The sequence below is a fragment of the Equus caballus genome, unplaced genomic scaffold, assembly GCF_041296265.1.
Source record: "Equus caballus isolate H_3958 breed thoroughbred unplaced genomic scaffold, TB-T2T haplotype2-0000448, whole genome shotgun sequence".
Lineage (NCBI taxonomy): Eukaryota > Metazoa > Chordata > Mammalia > Perissodactyla > Equidae > Equus > Equus caballus.
In genome coordinates this window covers 1886064-1907366 of record NW_027221892.1, presented here as the reverse complement: position 1 = coordinate 1907366, position 21303 = coordinate 1886064, and the positions used below count along the sequence as shown (strand labels likewise).

Below are 21303 nucleotides of genomic sequence, written 5' to 3'. Positions count from 1 at the left end.
GCCACGATTTTCTTTTGGAATGATTCCCTGTCCTCCGTTTCTCGACATCTCAGGCTCCTGACTGCCTGTGAACCAGCTCACACTCCCTGGTGTCCTTCACAGGGTCCTTCTCACACAGCACTATTGCGAAAGCTCAGGACTCAATGTGAGCCCTATTCTCTCCATTGACCCTACGTTGTCTCAGTACTCTTGTGCATTTCTTCTATTGCTTCAATGCCTTCCACTGTTATCTCTATGATGGCGATGTCTAAAAACCACGTCCAGATCTTATTTCTGAGCTATAATGCTCCAGGTGTATGTTATAGGCACCTTAAGCAAACATATTTCCAACGGAAGCTGTTAACTCCCCCTCGCCAACTAGACACCCCTTCACCTCTCGGTCTCCGATCTCGTCTGATGACTACAGTTGACATCCAGGGAGTGATGTTTAACGCAAACTCTCAGAACCACCTGACAGAACAAGCACTGCTGCTGCCAGCACACTGAGCAGTCACCCTTCATCTCCGCCCCAGGATCCACACACGTATTCCTACTCTATACTCCGTTTCAGTTCAAAACGTCAGGTCCTCCGAGATCCCTTTGTTCAAACTGCTGCTGAAGTAAGCCTTCCCTCCCCGCCTGTTGTCTGGTGACTTTCCCTTCAGGCCACTGTGGAACAAATTAGGACATTCTTTTGATTGCATATTGTGTAACCTTTGAAATTGTCTCAAATAATAGTAAAATGATTATAATCACAGTGGATATTTGACAACTGAGATATGAAAGTAGAGAGCAGAATCCTGATTTTATAAAAACAAATGCATGTTGACCTCTGCAGGGAAAGTTCATCCTCTGTCGCACCAAACAGCATCATCCCAGGGGATGAGACAGTGAAGCACGAGGCCTGTGCTCATTAAAGAACAAGGTTCCTGCCAGGAGGCCAGAAAGTTTGTTTTTCCATTGTTTCACCTCACAGTTAGACGCTTTGCGTGCCCTACGTGAGCAATTCATTTGATTTTTTTTGTTTCTTTTCCAGATTGGCGCCTGAACCAACATCTGTTGCCAATCTTTTTCTTCTTCTTCCCCTTCTTCTTCTCCCCAACCTCCCCTCCCCAGTTCATAGTTGTGTATCCTAGTTGTAGGACCTTCTGGTTGTGCCATGTGGGATGCCCTCTCAGCATGGCCTGATGAGCCGTGCCATGTCCCTGCCCAGGATCCGAACCCTGGGCTGCTGAAGCGGGGCACGGGAACTCCACCACGTGGCCGTGGGGCTGGCCCCCCAACTCATTGAATTTAACATGTGCTCTCTCTCTCTCTCTCTCTCTCTCTGGGTTGTCTTGTTTCAGTTTCGATGGGCTGGGGAGTAAGGTGAACATCCCTGAGGACTCCCCTTGCTGAGTGGACATGTGTGGTCCTGGTGAAAGCCCTCACCCAGTGGGGCTCCTAGAGATGTGACTCAGGGCCACTAATTCCCTTTTGGTGCCTGGCAAACTGGGACTCATCTTCCTCTGTCTGCTATTTGCTCTGTATTATGTCTGCTCCTTTGGAAGACAAAAATTTGTGTCCAAAGGGAAAGTTCCAGAAATGCTTCCAGGGATGATGATGGGACTTTGATTTCCAAGTGAGTATTTCTGGCATCTGATTCAATTCCGTTGTCCTTAATCAAAAGCTGGCTCGTTCTGGATTGGTTCCATCCTTTCACAGCGATAGCACCATCTTCTACGGTCATTACCAAAAATGATCATTTCATTTGAAAGCTCTTCCCTTAGAAGCCACTGCTGTGTTAGTACTTTATCAAGTTAAAACACTTAATTTTACATGCCTGGGTTTCTGTTTTGGTTTTTTGGTTTTTGAAAGCAGCTGAGCATGTTTGAACTGAAAATGAAAAGTATTTATTATGGAAGTACCCATGCTACCTCATTAGGATAGAATAGGACATATCATTTATTTGTTATAAGATGCGAAAATTCAGAAGTTTTCCCTTGATCGGTAAAATTGCCCCTCTCAAGAAAGGTTTTTTTCTTTATGTTCAGTAACTTATTTTGGAGACCCACGGGGTCATGTCCAGTGAGATAGTTCTGTTGGAGTGAGGATAGTGCTGCTACAACCTGTCCTTCGTGCCACCTGCGACATGCCCTACTCTGCACCAAAGACCAAGGACGGTCCTTCTGAAGACAGGGCTATGTTTGCATTATGAGTTGAGAGATGCTGAAAAGACCTCCTATGGTTTCCCTTATACCCTACACTACACAAATAGACACTTATGCTTTTAAGTCTTGACATTTCATCTCGAGTGTCTGTTAAAACGTGAGTATCTAGGATAGAAAGCGGCTGTCCTCCAGAATCTTACCAGGGTTTCCTGCTGGCCACTTTGGAGGACAGAGCAGAGTGACCCACTAGGGGAGGGGCGCATGACTGCCGGGCCTTGGGGAAGAGCTGACCGGAAGCTGACTCACCAAGGACTGTCCATGCTTGTCTTGGTTTGCAGTGACAGCAGCTGAACGCAACTTAAAGGATTTTAATTTGCATGCAGCTTTGCACAACAACTTTCCATCTTACTTCATCCTCCTTGCTTCCTGTGACATTTGGGGATGGCATAGTTTCAGGGATTCACTGAACTCGTTTACAATGTTCAAATAGTCTTGTATGATGTGTGCGCTTGTTAATTGAGGTATAATTGACATATACTTTATATTAGTTTCATTTGTACAATATAATGATTTGCATGTATCGTGAAATAACCACCACGATAAGTCTAACTAACGTCTGTCCCCAGACGTAGTCAATATTCATTTTCTGGATGAGGACATGTTGTGTTTTAAGGTGCAGAAGAATCGGTAATGATGTCATACTTTTCCGTATGCAACTTGATGAATTTGAACATAAGTGTCCACCCATGAGACCATCACCACCATCGAGGCCATAAACATATCCATCATCTACCAAAGTTTTCTCCCACCCCCTTTACTATTATCATTATTTTGCTTTAAGAACACTTAACAGAATATATACTCTGTTAGAAATTTGAAGTACAAAACACAATACCGTGAGATTGCTACATTATACGCTAGGTTTAATTTTTAGAGGAACCTCCAGACTATTTTCCATCATTACAGTATTAGTTTACGTTCCCATCAACAGTTGCAAGGCTTCCTTTTCCTCCACAACCTCACCAACATTTGTCACCTCTACTTTTTTTGATAATAGCCGCCCTAACCGGTGTCAAGTGATATCTCCTTGTGGTTTTGATTTGCATTTCCCTAAAGATTAGTGATGCTGAGCACCTTTTCATGTGGCTGTTGGCCATTTGTGTGTCTTCTTTGGAAAAATGGCTATTCTACTCCTTTGCCCATTTGTTAACTGAGTGCCTTGGTGTTTTTGCTATTGACCCGAGAGATGAAAAAAGAAAAAAAAATGTCCAGGCATTATGGATGCTTCCCAGTTGATGCAGATGATTTTGTCTTTATGGTGATGACAAAATATCGTGTTGTGTGCTTTTTCTTCAGCAGTTATCATAAGACTAGCAGTAGAATGGCAAAGCAGATAATCAGGATCTCCCGGGTTTCCAGTTTTACAACACAAATAAGACGAGTGGTAAGGAATTTTTGATTATTTCAAGGAAATTATTGAGATCACAGTCCGTGGAATGTAGGACTGACAGGTCCACGAGGAAATTAAAGTGAGGACATGGTGATCTGGCATCACTTCCGATCTGAAGGAACAGGTATCTTCTGTATGAATGTTTGAAGACATATTGGAAATCAGGAATTTGTGGTGGATGAATACATTTTCTGAAGGGTTTATTTCTTTATTTAGGAGGAAGATTACCCTGAGCTAACATCTGTGCCAGTCTTCCTCTCCTTTGTCCGTGGGATGCCTCCACAGCGTGGCCGATGAGTGGAGTAGGTCTGCACCTGGGATCTGAACCCGCAAACCTCAGGCCCCTGAAGCAGAACACACGCAACTTTAACCACTCAGCCATGGGGCTGGACTCTAACTTATTTAGTTGTGAACATGATCGTTTGGGTTATGTAAATATCAGGACCTGGGAGTGAGTCGCTAAGAGTGGGGTAGTTGATAATGTCACAATTGATTTAGACCCTAAAGAGGCTAAGAGCAACAACTGGCCAATGGGTTAACCAAAGGAATAGTCAGAAAACACAGAAAGGATGGGAATTGGGATCTATAGTAAGCTGGGGGATCACGTGTCCTCAGAGAGAGTGCCAGGACTTGCACAGGTGAGAATGGCAAGAGCAATAAAAGAGAATAAAATCACACTGAAACAAGGAGGGGGTGTTACGAGACGGGGGAGGAAAACTGATCTGGAGCAGTCCTGAGTTTTGACCTTGAGCTTTCTGTCCTTGACCCAAATCTGCTTGACGATGTCCTGGGACACAGGTCAGAAGAGCTCCAGAGGGAGAGAGGAAGGGTGGAAGTATAGGGAAACTGAGATAATTGTCCTAAGAAGCCATGCTTCATTTCTCATTTGGGTCCAGTTTCATGATTACTTTTACAGGATGAGAGGAAAAGAAGTGATGATGGTCAAGTCTTCGCAGAGGAAGCTGCGTGATCGTGGGAATCAACCCAAACCAAAGCCCGGATTAAGAATTCCCATCTCTTTGAGGATGCGCAGTTACATATTCAGAAGGCCAGTTACTAGAATGCCATCCCACCCAGCAGTGAGGGGTCGCTGGGAGAGCACGTGGCACCAGCCCCAACAGGTCTGCTGGCAGGAGAGAAGTGGCAAGCCCTTTGGAACTTGCCGTAGCCTTGCAAAATTGCACCTTGCAGCAGAGGTGAATTCCTGCGGGGTGCGCTCGCATGGGGTGCCCCGTCCAGTCCCATACACACCCCTGCCCTTCCTCAGATTTGGCAGAGATGATTCTGGGAACTGGTCTGGGCATCCCATAGCTCCACGGCCAACAATTGCTGGTGACTGTGGAAGATCTGAGCAAACAGGAGGGGACGGGGAAGAGGGCGGGAGAGAGCGATTGTGGACAGGCTCAGCAGCCAGGCAGAGAAAGTGAGCGCCCAAGAAGGATGTGCTGACAGCACCAGGAAAGAGAGGAGACGCTGGTGCCCCTGAGATGGAGCCCGGCACTTCACTGACGTCTCCTTGAAGGGTCCCACGTTTTCTTGCTTGAGCTCTTGCAACTTCAAGACATACCAATCCTTTTCTTTTATTAAACTCCTCTGTGGGACGTAGGAAGCATAGACAGGGATTTCTTGTGGAGGAGAGACTGGATTTCAGCTGAGTAGAGCAAGGAGGGCTTTCCGTTTCACGGTGCTCTCGCATTTTCCTTTCCGAAGTATATTATTTATCTGCGCTTGAAAGTCACAGAGAGTTACCGATTCGCGGGATGATTCCGTTGTCGCCCTCACAGCGACACAGTAAAACCTACCTAGTCGGAATGGATCATTCCTTCTGTGCAATACTCCGGTAGACTCCAAAGATCATTTCAAAAGCGCTGGTATATCTCTGTTCTCAAATAAGAGGTCTGCTTCCAGGTCTCCATTTTTCTGCTCTTTATTGCATGTTAATTCAGAGTTGCAAGGAGGAAAGACCACATTTGCCTCAATCTTTAGATCTCTATGTGCTGGAAATTGGATTCACAGAAATGGACAAGGCCTTTGAGGGATCGTGCTGTCAACAGAGACCTTTTCCGGCATCAGCAACGTGACAATAAACCGCTGCTTGTTAGGACTTGATTGTCTATTGGAGGGATGGAGCTTGCAGTATTATGGAAATCCTCTTTAGAATTGCTTACCTTCACGTGACAGATTTATCAGTTTCTGAGAGTGATGTGTTAAAATAACCTAGGGTGGCGCAGGGCTTAAACTGGCCCACTCCACTTTGGAGGCCCGGCATTGGCACGTTCGGGTCACGGTTGTGGACATTCACACCGCTTATCGGGCCATGCTGTGGCAGACATCCCACGTGTTAAATAGAGGAAGATGGGCACAGATCTTAGCCCAAGGCTAGTCTTCCTCAAGCGAAAAAAAAAAAAAAAACCGAGGAAGATTGGCAATGGATGTTAGCTCAGGGTGAATCTTAGCCCTTGGGCATCTTCAGCTGTGGTCATTTGCAAAATATGTAGACCATGCATGTACTGGGCAAGCCCAGGCAGGACAGCGCAGCCGGCCTCCCGCCTGGGTGCTTGGGGCTGCTTGTTGTGGAGCCTCTGCTGGAACCGTCTGGGTGGATTCAGTGCAGAGAATGATGACAACGGACTGCCTTGCTTCACCCTCAGAGTTTCCCCTGAGTTTTCTCCATCTTGACATGCAAAGCAGACACTGTCTGGAGCCCTCGTGTTCCTCTGGGACTCGGGCTTCCCTCTGCTCCTCAGCCTGGAGAGGAGGAAGCCCACGTGTGGACTTCAGGAGATTCCTGACCGCGTTTTGTGGGCTAGCACGTCCTGGGCTTGAAGTCCCCAGGGAATGAGCAGAATCCAATCCAGGTAGGACTGCCATGACCCAGACCCTTCAGGAAGGCAGGTTATGGTCCCCTAACCAGGCAGAGCACCATGACCAGCCGCGGGGTTTGTGGAGGGCGAAGGGAAGATGAAATGGGTCCTGGAAGAAGGTGCTTATAAATACCAGCTACCGAGAGGGAACCAGCTGCAAAACCGTGCATTTGAGGAGTATGAGTATTATTTCTTGATTCTGTTTGGAATAAGTTAGAGTGCATGATATATTTGTGTGTGAGTGAACATATATATATAGCTCTCTCTCTAAAATTTATATCAAAGTAACATAAAGACTGATGAGATACAGGTGCTGCACATGTGGGCCTCTTTTTGCTGGCGATCAGTTCATTTTTGGCCATTGGAAGCCCAAAGAGGCAGCGAGTTATTGTCCTCTGCCGTCTGGTAGGCTCATGACAAACAAAGCGCTGCAACCAAAGGGTCGGCTCTCAGGAGCCTCACGGCCCTGTGAGGGAAACCCCTTGGACACGGTGTCTTCCTCCTGGGCCTGGACTAGCCTTGGGACTTGGCACTTCTCTTTCTCTGTGGCGGGAAGGTACAGCCGGCTCCGGCTTCCATTTAGAAAGTCACCTTCCTGGATGGCTGTGCCATACCAAGAAGGGCCTGGGCTGCTGGGAACCAGCATTTCTCCTCAGCTGCTGGCCGTACTGAGGAGGCCTCCCTGGCAGGGTTCACGCTGCTGTGTGTCTGGGTGACACTTGCAGCCATCAGAAAGGAGGGGAGAACTCAGAAGGGCCAAGCACTTCCTGTGGTCCTAGTCTTACAGGGTCTTTCCCGGGGTGGGGTGGGGGGGGGGCGTTCAAAATGCCAGGTGGTAACCCTCTAGCTCCTGGTCACCGGGTGGGTTCTTGGAGTGAGCTCGGAGCAGTGTCTGCTCACCACCAGACTGGAACCATTTAAGTGTTTTAATTTTGTCAGGCTGTGTTTACCCGTCATCCGTTTGCTTGCGTTCCCTGCTGGACCCCTCAACCACCCTCCTCTCACGACTCATCTCTGAAAGCTTCCAACGGGAAAGGTTCACACCCACACCATAAACGGAGAATAAGGCTGGGCAAGAGAACACAGCCCTCCGAGGGGCTGCATGGTTTATAGGCTCAGGTCCTCCTGCCCCGTTAGGATGAGTCAGAAACAACATGCCTGAGTGTGTGAACAGGTGATTGCCTGAGACCACACACCTCAGAACCACAGGGGCCCAGATGTCACCCTGGGCAGCGAGGGAGAGTATAGGTCATTCTTTGGCCAGGATTAGGGTATCTAATGTTTGCAAAGCAGACTCCACCCGTGATCCGTCAGACCCTGCCAGGGAGGAGTGGCCACGAGGTACGGGACAGAGAGGCCGAGGCATTCGAGGGAATTTCTGCCCTTCCAAGAATTGCAGAAGGAAGTGCACGGAGGCAGGAAATCCTGGTGGACAAGGAGCAGTGATGCGTCGGGAAGGATGCCCAGATGTAGCCTTCAAAGCTGCATCACAGATCTGTCCCCCTGGATACCAAACTTGCAGGGAAAGGAATTCAGAGCCGTGGACCAGGATCCCAGAGGATTCCAATCCAGGTGAAGGGTGAACATGGAGCCCCCAGAGGGGCCGGGGGAGGGAGGGTCCTGCCTGCCCTTAGTCCATCTGCACATGACCTTCTCCGGCCTTGACCCTCCACATGCACGTTTTGAGCTTTTACATCGTTCTCTGCACTTAGAGCTGCTGCTGTCCAGAGCCTCATTAGAAAACGACAAGTTCCTAACATCTGGTGAAGAGGAACCTCCACAAGAGAAGCCGAAAACGTGGCCTCTCCTCCAAAGGGGTGGAAAAGCAGCCACTGTCCTGGGGCAGGTCGTGGTGCTGGCCCGTGCCATTTTAAAGACACCCGCATTCCAGTGGTTGTTGCTCTGCCTGTGAAAGTACCTCCACCCTCTAAATGCCAGGAGCTCTGGGTGCTGTCTCTGCTCCTGGCCCACGTGAACCACACTGAAATGAAGCCGTCCTCTGAGTAAGGGGGGGCGCGGAGGTGTCCCTCAGTATCCAGGGAGGGGCCTGGCCCTTCTCCCTTCTCTCACATACAATAAGCCGAGACCCTGCAAGATTTCTTCATTCCAGGAGGAACGCGAGAGTCTGTGTCTCCTTGACACGAGCACAGGAGGGGAAAGAACCAGACCGTGACTCGCAGGCTGGAACAGAAACAGGATTTTAACATCAAATTCAAAACTAGCACTAACTACTAACACGAAAGAAATACGGCCCCTTCCCAAGTGGTAAACAGGCGCTGGGGTGGAGCTGCCAGGCCTGTGGGGTGGGGTCGTCCCCTCCCTCTTGGGCTCCAGGGCTCCCAGGAAAAGGCTTAGAATGTTCTTCTCCCCATCAGCATGGGAGGAGCCGGCCTGGGGCCCCGCGTGTTTCCCAGCCGCGTCCCCGCCGCTGAAGAGCAGGCTGCACTCGAGCTGTTGGAAGGACCGGGATCTGCCACTGTTGCTGGGTTCTGCGTCAGGGGTCTGGTGACTGAAGAGAAGACACTGATGATTGGGGGGGTCACACCAGTATCCCAGCCCAACACCTCAGCCCCACTGCATTCTGCTCCAAACCTTGTCCTGAGTGTTCAGTCAACACTACCCCATTGTCCCTGACATGGGAGCTGGCATTTCGCTTCACCCATTTCACAGAAGAGGAAGCTGAGTCCCACAAAGGTCAAGGGAATTGTCCCTCACAGGCCTGGTCAGCAGTGGAGCTGGGATCCCCGTGCCGGCTGTCCATCTCCCTAGGCCCGTGCTTAGCCCGAAGCTTTCCGGAGCCCCTGGCTTCAGTCCCTGCCTGTCTGGACACTCACCGAGCCCTGAGCTGAGAGACGCGCGGTTCTTCTTGGGCAGGAAAAACCGGCGCATCTTGCCGGCCCTCTCCTGTGGGGGCTCCAGGTGGCAGGACAGGCTGTAGCTAAAGGACAGAGGGGACTTTTCAGCTACCGGGAGCCACACCTCAGGTGACCCTCCCAGAGACGGCCAGCAGTTGGAGTCCCAGGGCCCCACGGGTGACCATGCGACAAGCCCCGGGACTGACCCGGAAGCCACGGGCACGGGCTCCCTGGAGCTGGCCATCAGAGAGAGTCCGCCTTGCCCTCACCAACTCCTGCCCCGCCTCACCTCTCATCCTCGCTGAGGGGCTCCATGGCCTCGAACCAGGCCCCAAATCGCTCCTCAGCCTCAATGTGGTAAAGATGGACTGCCTCCTGGAGCAGGAAGATCTGCTCGGTGACTTTGAATTCCTGGGAGAAAGGACATGATGCAGACGGGGCCTGGGTGGGGGACCGTGCTGGGGACTCAGACAGGTGAGAAGAGGGTCAAGGAGCTGGTCTGGGGTCTTGGCCCACATGGGAACCCTCCTTCCCTCCAATTCCGTGCAGGACTTGCTCGTTCTCACAGTTGGCTTGAAATAGCTCCTCCTGCAGGAAGGTGTCCTTGGTGCCAGCCCCTTCCCCCACGCACCAATGGGACGGCTTTCCCAGCTCTGGGTGCCGAACTCTCCCAAGGAAAGCAAGGCCCAAGGCATCGGGCCAGAGAAGGTCTTCCCCGGAGGAGTCTCTGATTGCCACAGCCCCACCCTCCGCACGGGGAGGCCACAGCTGCTCACCTCACTCCTTTTCTCAAAATTGATCTCATTTCCCTGGAAGGCAGAGAGCCAAAGCCCATGAGCAACAGCCCCCTTAGCCCATAGCTAGCCCCCGTCTCCACCCTTTCTCAGGTTGCACTACCAGCAGGGTCGACCAGGGAGCAGGCGCTACCAGAAACGGGAATGGGTCCCGGGCAAGACTCTGAGCTCCAGAGCAAGGAGGCCACGGGGCTATGGCTCAGGGACATTCTAAGACAGCCCTCTCTGACAGACAGACAGACTGAGGCCTCAGGCAGGAAGGGGTGCTCAGCCACTCGTGTGCTTCCTGCCTTGGAGGGGCCTGGCTTCACTCCCTGCAGGGGCGGGGCCTGAGGGAGAGGCTGAGTCCAGCTCAGACACACCCTCCAGCAGCTCCGCAGTCAGGCAGCCTGGACTGGCGGCTCACCTGGATCCTATATTCACTCATCACTAAGATGGCCATGACACCCAGCTCCCGGGGTGGCTGTGAGGCCCTCACGAGAGGACTCTGCCAAGGGTTGTGAGCTCAAGCCTCAGTGCAAGTCTCTCCTCCCAAATCTCCGAATCCTGATCCCCAGCTCCACCTCCAGGCTCACTCACCTCCAGGTAATCCTCCATGTTGGTGTCCAGCAGCAGTAGGTAATTGAGGAATGTGCCAAGGAAGGGGATGAGCCCCTGTGCCAGCGGGGTGGAGACGGTGATGAGATCCCGCTCTCAGGAGCCGTCAAAGACCTCTCCTCCACTCCTCACCCCAGCCTCCTGCCCAGCCCAAGCTACCCACCTAGGCGGCCTCCCCCCAATTTCCTCCTCTTCTCTCCTCCAGGAACCCCAAACTCCTCCAGGCACCTCCCAGCAGCCGGCTCTGGCAAAACCCAGGGTACGTGGTCCCCGCCCCTCCCTGTCCCAAATCCGTTGTGCGCCCATCCGTTCCAGGCCTCCTCCTGGTCACTTCCAATGCAGGCATTTCAGGTCTGTGGCACCAGGAGCAGGGCTGGAGGAGAAAGGCTCCCTCTCTGCTGGTAGAGACCTCCGGCTAGGAAGGGGAGTCCCCTCTCCTGCGACTCCTGGGCCCCTCCTCCACAGGCACCCTTACCTTCTGGGCACCTGTGGGGCCCGTCTCCAGGCTGGTCAACATAGAGGTCGCCTCCTGCCAGGGTGTTGACAGGGCCAGTGAGCCGACGCTCCCCTCCAAGTGTCCTCCCAGACCCCTCCCAGATCGGGGACCCTGGACATGTGGCCCCAGTCACCTGGTGCCCCTGCGGCTCCCGCCTCCAGGGTGCTCTGATTCCAGAGCCATCCCAGCTCCAACACTCACTCCTGTGTGACCTTGGGCCCGCCCAGGCCTCCCTGAACCTGTTACCTCGTCTGGAAGGTTTGACGAACTCTGTCTGCCTCCCACAGTCTCCTGAGGCCCAAGCGTCATCTGACCGTCATCACTGCTCTCCGCTCAAGCCTGCCTCTGGAGCCAGGTCCAAGCTCCCCACATTCCTCCCCACCCTTGAGCCTCGGCACCCACTGTGAGGCCTGCACCACGGCTCATCTCCCTCTGGCTCCCAGATGAGGAGACCAAGGCCCACACAGGGGCAGGGACTTGCTCAGGGGGCCCCAGAGGAGAGGCTGCTCCCCCTCCCAGCCACAGGCCCCTGTCTCCTCTGCCTTCACACCACCCTCTGCCCAGCCGCTGACCACAGTGCTGTCCTCGGGACTCTCAGGCTGTGTTCGGGCCCCCAGCTGGGCCGAGCCACGGATGGAGGGAGATGAGGTGTCTCAGGAGGCCTGGTCAAGTGGCTTCTGCCAGCCCCAACGCCCAGGAGTCTCTGATCCCAGGCCGAGGCCAAGGCCTTGCTAAAGCCCTCAGCTCCCTAGGATCCCCTCAGGGAGTTCCCCTGCACAGAATTCTTTCTTCATCCGCTCAGGATGGGGACCCCGAATGCCACGTCTGACTAGCAGGGGAGGGGGCGACCAGGGCACTGCGGGGTGGCATTTCCTTTCTGTTTTACGAGGAAACTTCTGACGTCTGGGCGGGAAGGATCCCTGAAGAAGCCATCAGTTCCCTGGGCACTTGCCCTTGCCCTCCGGGGCACATGTCATCGCCAACAAGGACCTGGGTGAGCATCCCACTGGGACTGTCTGCAGCGCCCACTTTAGGGGCCAGAGTGGGGAGTCACCGAGGGGACACAGATCTGTCCCAGGTCCAGTGTCCGTCCCAAGGCTGGGAAGCCCCTGAGTGCCCCCGGCCCGTGGGATCCGGCAGTGCCCATCCCTCAGGCAGGCAGGGTGCCCTTCTTGCGAGGCACAGTGAAGACAGAAGGAGCAGTGGGGCCCTGGCTTCCTGAGCACAGACTGGGCTGACTTCGGAAGAAAGGAAGCCCGCCCACTCGCTCCAGCCAGTGGCCAGGAGGAAGATGCAGGGCAGCTGATGGAGCAGCATGGAAGCCAGACACCGGCACCTTCTGCCAGGTCCTCAGCCTCCTGGAACAGTCCAGCCCGCACCATTCTATCCCATGCCCCTGGCCTCCTGTCCCAAACTGCCCCCACCTGCCCATGGAGCTAGCACATCCCTCTTCCTGTCCATCTTTTCCTGACCAACTTCACGTGACAGGAGAACCAAAGCTCATCCTGCCGGGTCCCCTCCCCTCTCGCTCCCCCTCCTTCCAGATGTGCAGCCTCCGTCTTACCTTCACCAGCTGCCTCCTGCTCACCCACTGGTCTTTGATGAACCTCTTCAACTTTCGAGAGCTCTTCCTGAGGGGAGAGGAAAGGAGGAAAGAAAACCCGGGGCGGTTGAAGGCGAAATGCCTTTGGCTGAGAACCCGGAAGGTTCAAAGGGCCTGGGGCCTGGACGAGGGTTTTCCCCGGGTTCTTCGGAGCTCTGAGGTCACCGTGGGACTCGGGTGGAGGCTCTCCTGCGGTCACCTGGGGCCTCCATTCCCACTCCGACTGAGCACATTGTTTCTAACAGCGTTGGTTGCCGATGAGGGCTCCGTTGCTGCGAAGTACACCCTTGGAAATCTCCAGTGTGGCTCAATCCAGGATGTGACAAGGGGGGAGCCACTGCCTAGGGTCTCAGAGAGTCTCAGAGACCCGAGCAAGGAGGCCAGTCCCCATCCCTAGGGTCCGCTGCCTCCCAGATGGTCCTAGCTGAATGAGGGGTCCATGGCAGTCGCACGGGGGATGTCTGGTCCGCCCTGGTGGTGCTTGGATGGAGCACGGCCTACCCACCTGGCAACTCGTCCCCATGTCTTTTGCAGACGGCTGATGGAGGGGCTCTGCAGAGCAGACACGATGGCACGCAGGGACGCATAATTTCCAAGGACTCGGCACTCCTGAGGAAGGGAAGGGAATGAGCTGCGACGGCGGGCTGGAGCCCTGCTTCCTCTGGCTTGTGTCCCCTCGTGGGCTTCTGCTGTCCTGGATGAGGCAGATGCCCAGGGAAGCGAGGGAGGGCACACCTGGGAGCTGATGAGTAACGCTCGCGGGCAGGAAGATTTTAGCTCAACCCAGGGCGGGAAGGGAGCTTCCCACCACTGGGACCAGCACTCAAGGTCAGCAGGCCCTTGGCAGCAAGGGGCCTAGGACTTTGCCGAGGCCCAGACCACCGACTTCAAGGCTGAAAGCTGCGAGAGGAGAAGGGGCAGTCCCCCTGACTCCAGGGAGGGGCTCCCTGGGCCCTGCCGCTACTGACCTTGGCCACCTGAATCCACAGCTCGACGACTCTGGCCCTGTCCTGGGCCGTCATGCTGAGGTCCCCAAGGCACGTCGTGATGACGCAGCCGGACACGTGAAGAAACTGGTTGATAGTGGCCCGAACCGTGGGAGCCAGGTACTCCTTGCTCCCATTGGGCCGCTGGCACCACACAAAACCCAGGCAGTGGCGGGGCTCCACCTTCTTGAACAGCTCCTGGGGAGGATGGGGACTGTCACCTGACCCTGCCACACCCGAGCTCAGAGTCTGCAGGCCCCCGCAGCCCCAGGCAGGAGGCACTGGTCAGCTGCAGCTCAGGAACCTGAGGAGGTGGCCTGAAGCTTCTGGGAGTCTCTGGGTTTTGTCTGTGTCCGCTGAGGCCGCCCAGCGCAGGATGACCGAGGACCCAATAGGGGCGGGGAAGAGAAGTCCCATTGGCTCGCAGCCCAGTCTTGCTTCCCCCAAGCACCAGAACACGGCTCACACCTGCCCATCTCAAGGGGCATCTTCCACCCGTTCTCATCACCCCCTGGTCCCACTCCCCTTTCAGCTGCACGTTCCCCCGAGGCAGCAACAACCATGGGCTTTGTTTGCCTGTCTTCCATGTCGGTAAGGACGCACTAGGTGTCTAATAAGTACGGAGGCTGTTGAGGCCTCCTGGGCCGATGGGTGAGTGACCCAGGACTTGGCAGCACTCCAGTGAGCTTCCCTCCCCCACCAGAGGGCTATTCTCTGCCCCGCTTCCTCTCTGTTCGACCTCATCCATCCGCACAGCCACTCTGCCCAGCAGGTGCCCGCCCTTGGTGTGCTCTCTACTGTCCATGTGGGGACAGCAAGGACTTGGGGGCCAGAAGGTGGCCCAGGTCACCCGGTGGGTAAGTGGGGGAGCTGTGACTTGCACCCACATCGTTGGATTGCGGCTGAGGGAACAGGAGGTCTGGGGCAGCTGATGGCCCACCAAGGCGGGCCCCACCTAGCCCAAGAGCCCCGCTGCTCACCGCATCCATCCGGGTCAGCTGCTCGGCCACCAGCTTCGGAGGGAAGTCCAGCAGCTTAGGCCTCTCCTCTCTCAGCTCGGCGCTCGCTTCTGCGGTGACTTCGGCAGCTGGAGGCAGAGATCGTCCAAAAGTCAATGGCGCATCTTGCTCCAGCTCAGAAGCTGGCACTGGGGCTGAAGCTGATGGCGCTCGCTCCGGCCCTGGAGAGGCCGATGGAGGTGAGGCTGCTGGAGGTGAGGCTGCTGGTGGTGAGGCCGCCTCCAGCTCCGGCGCGGAAGGTGGAACTACAGCTGGAGCTGCCTCTGGCCCCGGAGCTGGCCCTTGCTCTGGCTCTAGAGCCGGCAGGAGCTCTGGAACTGGCGCTGCAGCGGGAGAAAGAGAAAGTTTCACCTACGTACCCGACTTTACAAGACAGGAGAGACTCCGCTGTCTTGAAGGGAACCCCAGCCCGTGAACCCCACCGCAGACAGTCTTCCCAGACTGCTGTGCCCTCACCTTCCAGCTCTGCCCTCCTGGGCCCCAGATGTTGCAGCTGGACCTGGGGAAGGTAGGCAGGGCCTCCCAGGTGCGACCCAGGCCAGATGACACGCAGAGAGGCCAGCCGCATCCTGAAAGAGGGAAAGGGCGTGGGCTCCCAGAAATCCTGCATTGGGTCCAGCCAGGTTCCCACCATAGAAGACGCGGTACTGGGCGGAAGCAGTTGGGCCACAGAGCCAGAGGCCTGGCCGTCGCTTCCACACTGTCCTCCCAAGGCACCCTGCTTTGGGTCTGGGCCCTGTGCCTGCCCCTTTCCACCAGGGGGGAGTCCCACCCCGGCGCTGACTCCTGTGTGGCCATCCTGGCAGTGGCAGGCCTGCTCATCCAGCAGGTGGAACACGGGGTTTGTGTGAGTCTCTTCTTCCCACTGCCACTCTTCTCGCAAAGAGGCTGGACACAGTCCAGCCCAGCCCTCCACGCCCTTGTGCAAGTGGACTGAGGACTGAGGCCGATGTGTGAGCGGCTCGCTAACACCCCTTCTCTTCTGGGCCTGCTGGTGGTGGTCAGAAGGGGTGGATATGGAGAAGGGGAAGCGGAGGGAGACGGGACTGTGGTGGGGATGGGTCGCCAGGGAACAGCTCAAGCCAGCCTCCCCTCTGGTTCCCAGGGGCTCTGGGACCCCACCCACAGCTCTCTTTCACTCCTATCCCCTTGCAGTAGAAGCCATCAGACCTCAGCCCTCCCAGAGGAATCAAAAGATGAGTGAGATCAGAGTTGTGCCGGGCCCGCCCCAGCCACAGTCCTCTGTCCTCTTGTTCTCCCCCAGCCCTGTTCTGTGGAGACAGGAGGCCCTCGTCTGGCACTCAAAGAACACTCAGGTCTTTAGTTGGCGCTGGGGTCCATCATGCATGAGAACGTGGGAAGAGGCCTCCAGTCGTAAAGGAGCATAGGAGGGCATCCCCTGGGACAGGCGGGGGACAGGATCTGTGGATGATATGGTGTGTGACTATCTGAGTCTCAGGCTGCTGCGGGGGTCCAGGGGCTGTGTCTGCTTCATTCACTGCGTTGTGCCAAGTGTCTCTAAAGCTCCCGCATGTCACAGGTGCTTAATATACAGTGTTCTCGAATGAACTCCAACCAGAAGCATCCCCGGTAGCTGAGTGGGCCTGGGGCCCCTCTGCGGCCCCGGAGACCCCTCCTTGGCTACTCCAAGGACCCGCCCCACGACCAGCTGCATGGAATCCCACACTCCCTGCCAGAGTGCTTTCCGTGTGCCTTTGCAAACTCAGAAAGGCCCCATCCCAGCGATGGGGGAGCAGACTGCTCTTCATCGGGGAGAGGGAAAGAATAACCAGGAACAACCACGGCACGTCTCTCAGCCCCTTCTGTAGAGCCAGGCCCCAGGGAAGCACCTGCCGTGGCTCATCCCATTCGTGCCCACCAGAACCCGATGAAGTTTATCCTCTCCCACTCCACTTTGCAGAGGAGCAATCGAAGCTCAGAGAGATGGAGGGCCGTTTCCAAGACACACAGCTGGCAGTGGGCAGAGTCACCACTGTGCTGAGGAGGGGCTGGGCACTCACGTAGCAAGTAGGTGGTCCAGGACCCCGTGGGAGGTGAGGACAGCCGCGCAGTCAAACACGATGGTGGTGACGTTGGCCATGTTTCGAGGCGCCAAGGCTGGTCCTATGGACGGCGGCAGCCTCTCCAGCAGGCCTGCCTGGAGGGCCCGCATCCTGCAGGCCTCATTCCGCTGCCCGAGTGACTCTCCGCGCTGGGTGAGATGAGGAAGGACACAGAGTCACCAGCACCAGCGTGAACCTCCAGGATGTCAAGGTCTGGAGGTCCCCCAGGAACTGTGAGCCCCTCAGGGATGTGTGCAGAGGAGGGACAGGATTGCCCACAGCCAACCGGTTTCCAGGCTTGAAAAGTCCAATTTGAGTTTGGGCGGGGGGAGGATTATACGATGAGTTCCTCAGGACACTTGGCTGGCTTGGCAAGGACAGACCGCCCCGCACCAAAGCGTGCGTTAAGAGCACTGACCAGCGAATCCAACACAAACATCCCCATTCTAGAGATGAGAGGACGGAAGCTTCGGGCTGCCAAGTGGCTGCTCAGGGTCCTGTGGGTCGGAACTGAGAACCGCCCTAAGCCAGGGCTGCAGGACTCCCCCGCTCCCCCACCTGAGGCTTCATGTGCTCCTGACATGAAGGGAAATGTCTGGTGGGAACCTCAGCCCTCCCCAGTCGGGAGACAGTGCACGGGCAGACAGACGCTGTGAGGATCTGGCTGACTACAAGAAAGGACGCTGGTTTTTCTTTCTTTTACACGAAAGGGAGGTTTGAGACCCTCGTTACAGAGGTTTCAGATTCAGAAAATGGCAGATTTCAAAGATGCCCCTGGCCGAGTGTGAAGCGCAAACATCAGTGTTTTGTCTACTCCGCCTGGGGTTAGGAAAGAGCGACTTCCCACCCTCCTAGGTAGCTGGTGAGGAGGCGTGGAAGTCCAGATTCCTTTGGGACTGGGCCCTTGGGACACTCCAGTGGGAAAGCCCTGGGCGGGTCCAGGGGAGGGCTCCAGATTTGACTCTGGATTGTGGACACACCCCGGTGATCTCAGGGCCCCGGGTGTCACTCACTCTCCCCTCAGTCCAGCCCCGGGCAAGGTCGGTGGTCTGCTGCACTTGCCCCCTGTCCAGGGAGATGGAGCCGTAGGACCCATGCGCCAGCTCCTGGACCATCTCCTGGGTGGAGCTCTGCAAAGACAGCGTCCGGTGGCCGCGGCGGCAGGTAGCAGGGGCCTGCCTGCACTTGCCCACAGGGGGAAAACTCTCCCGCACACCGAGCACAGACAGAGGGGCATCCGCATAGACCTCCAGACAGGGAGCGAATGAGATGACACCTCACGGGCTTGGGATTCACCTACGGGTAGGGCAGCTTGGCTCCCAGCACTCACCTTCCATCCTGCCAGCCACCACCCGGGATATGAACACGACATACCGCCAGGCTTCCAAGCCCTAACCGTCTGCTCCCGTCCAGGGTAGCTCCACGCTCATCCCTGCCTTCCGTCACTCCATGCCCGCCAACACACACACACAATAAGGGTCAAGGGGTGTGAGGCTGCCCGCATGGGAGGGTGGGATCACACTTGTGGCCTGACCCGGAGTGGCCCGCCCTGGGCTGCCTTGTGTTACCTGAGGGTTCCTTCTTCCGAATGGCCTGAGGTCTTGGAGGTGCGGTCTCAGCCAGTGTCGACAGCGCTGGAGAAGACTGTCATTGTTGGCTCTCTGTGCGCCAGAGCCTCGCAAAGAGGGGATACATGAACACATCCTCCTGTGTCGAGTGTCTCTGGTCAAATGGGCTATGTGTACAAAATGGCTGCCTGGTGACCAGAGTTCTAAGCTGTTGGGGTCGGTCGCCAAGGAAGTGAGGTCATGTCTCCAAGGTTCCAGGATGGGGGGCCCTTCCCTCCATCAGACCCACCCAAAGCCCCCTCGGGGCTGTTGACCGCTCACCCTCCTTGCCCGTGTCATCTCCCGAGCTGTACAGAAAGTTCCATCACAGCCCTCCCCACAGCTCCTTGGGATCGGAACCAGCGCCCCAGCTTTGAAGAGAGAGCGCCCAGTTCGGATCTCCTTTTTCCTAGCAGTTCTGTGTCCTGGAAAAGCCACTGTGCCTCTCAGGGCCTCCCCAGTCTCCCAACCTGCACGATGGGATGGCGCTAGAAACACATTCCCAGGGACGTCTTCGGGTGGACATGTGATAACGCCTCCCATATCTGGGAGGTGGTGCCGCCTGGGTCTGGTCCCCGAACTTAGAGGTGGAAGAATTACAAGAAGGGGTGGATGCAGTCGGGAATACCTCTCCAAACAGGCCTGGATTCCAGCCGTGTGATTTGGGAAAAGTCCCTGCCCCTTGGGGGCTCCTTGTCAGGTCTGCACCTTCAAGGGTTGGAAGTTCGAGGAAATTCAGATATTGTCATTCACTAGCATTCAACCTTTCCCAGTCTCCTGTTGGCCTTAGAACCAGACCCAAGCGCCTCATTGTCGGCCTATGTGGTGGGCAGCCTCCACCAAGGCTCCCAGCGCTCCCTCCCTCCTGCTGTGCACATCCTTGTGGAACCACTACATCCTGAGTAACTGGTTTCTGAGCAATAGAATACAGCCCAGCTGATGGAATGTCACATCCAAGTTTTAATTACAAAAACTCTGTCACTTCCCTCTTGCTTGCTTTCCTGAGTTCCCTCCCTTTATCTCCCCCTCTGTTTCCATCTCTTGCGCTCTCTCTCTGACACATTTCTGGAAATGAGATAGCAAGTGGCGATGATTTCAGTTGCCCTATGTAGAGGCCAAGGGAGGCGAGATCTGAGGGAGCGCCCAGCCAACAGTCACATGGAGACTCAGACTCTCAGTCCCAATGACTCCTGACACCACCCGTGTGAGTGACTTGGGAGCAAATCCTCCCCTAGTCTAGCCTCAGTTGAGACTGAAGGTCCTGCTTCACGGAGACCTGGAGGCAGAGGCTCCCAGCTAAGCCGTGCCCAATGCCTAGACCACGGAAACCGGGAGAAGTTCAATATTCGTACTTCAGAGGTGCAACTTTTGGGAGCAGTGTTGTGAGAGAGAAACCCAAATGAACGCAGACTACCGGGTTCCCCGGTCTGGCCCCATTAACCGCCGCCCCTGCCGCAGCTCCTGTTGCTTCTCAGGCTCCCTCCAGCCGCCTGGGCAGCTTTCTGACCTCCTCTGCTCACGCTCACTTCTGCCCCAGAGTCTCAGCACCAACAGCGCCTTTCCCCCGACTCCCTGTTCCCGGACCTACGCAGGCGTGGCTCAGTCTTGTCCTTCTGGTCACAGCCTAGGTCACTTCAGTGAGGCCTTTCAGAATCTCCCAGGCACAGTCTCTGCCACCACACATCTCACATCTGGAAGCGTCTTCAATTGTTTCCTCCTTCTTGCTCCCATTTGGATAAAGTGAGCCCAGGACGAGGGGCTGTCTGCTTTGGCTGAAGGAGACGTAATTCCTTCTGGTTACCCCGGGCACACGGCTGTCTCCTCCAGGCTGAGTTTTTCCCACCACCAGTCCGTCGGGAAGGCGCACTAGCCTTCCCTCTCTCCCGTGGGGCTGGTGTCCCAGGAACACGGTGAGCCGTCCTCTCTCCCTGTCATGCAGCACCAGCCCCTCACCCCACGGCCAGAGAACTAGCACCCGGTCTGAGACTCCACCACATCCTGAATTCAGTTACTGCTGAGACCCTCCCATCCATTTGGGGATTCCCTGGTACCTCCTGAGGGCGTCTTTCCCTGAGACCCCACTCCCAGCCTGCCCTTGCTTATTCCAGTAACAATGGCCTTTCCTCAGAGCCCCCCCAGTCTGGAGAAGAAAGGTGTTGAAAGGTTCTCCGTGTTAATTTTCAGGGCCGGGGGAAATTGGTAGAAGTAATTTGGGTGTTTCTGTGCAATAGTTCCCAGGAAGAAGATTCAGCCCTAAAAAGAAATGAACTTCTGACACATGGTACAACGTGGATGAACCTTGCAAACCTTACGCTCAGTGAAATAAACGCAACCCAGAAAGACACCTATGATACGGTTCCCCTTACATGACGTGCCGAGCACAGGCAAATTCATCGAGATGGAAGGAAGAATAGAAGTTCACAGGGGCTGGAGCTGAGGGTCATGGGGAGGCAGTGTTTAATGGGGACAGAGTTTCTGTTTGAGATGATGAAAAGAAGTCTTGGAAATGAACACGGTGATGGTTGCGCAGTATTGTGAATGCATTTGATGCCACTGAATTGTCCACGGAAAAATGGTTCAAATGGCCAAGTCTAGGTTATGCATACTTTGCCACAATCAAAAGGCACTTAAAAATGCAGCGGGGGGTCAAGATGCAGGTTCTGGGGCCCTCAAGTCAGCATATGGGCCAGGTAGGTGTCCAGGGTCTGAGATCTTGGACCCTGGTGAGGCTCTGGAGTGGTCCTGATTGATGCTAGTTTACAAGTTCAAAGTAACAGGATTGGAGCAATTTCACCGATTGGGGGATAAGAAAGGAAACAACTGCATTCAGTCCCATCCAA

General features: G+C 55.3%; 1 protein-coding gene across 1 annotated transcript; it reads right to left on the bottom strand.

Moving 5' to 3' along the window:
• Nucleotides 1-8625: 8625 nt before the first annotated feature.
• Nucleotides 8626-18637, bottom strand: LOC138922053 (ral guanine nucleotide dissociation stimulator-like). The gene is made up of 14 exons (XM_070258890.1): nt 18425-18637; nt 17870-17986; nt 16815-17005; nt 15250-15362; nt 14755-15116; nt 13757-13972; nt 13294-13397; nt 12750-12816; nt 11165-11218; nt 10672-10746; nt 10075-10107; nt 9588-9709; nt 9278-9381; nt 8626-8952 (listed from the first exon to the last, which is right to left on the bottom strand). Exons 1-14 carry the CDS (start codon nt 18557-18559, stop codon nt 8795-8797), a joined length of 1851 nt encoding a protein of 616 aa, XP_070114991.1. The 5' UTR covers nt 18560-18637; the 3' UTR covers nt 8626-8794.
• Nucleotides 18638-21303: the final 2666 nt, after the last annotated feature.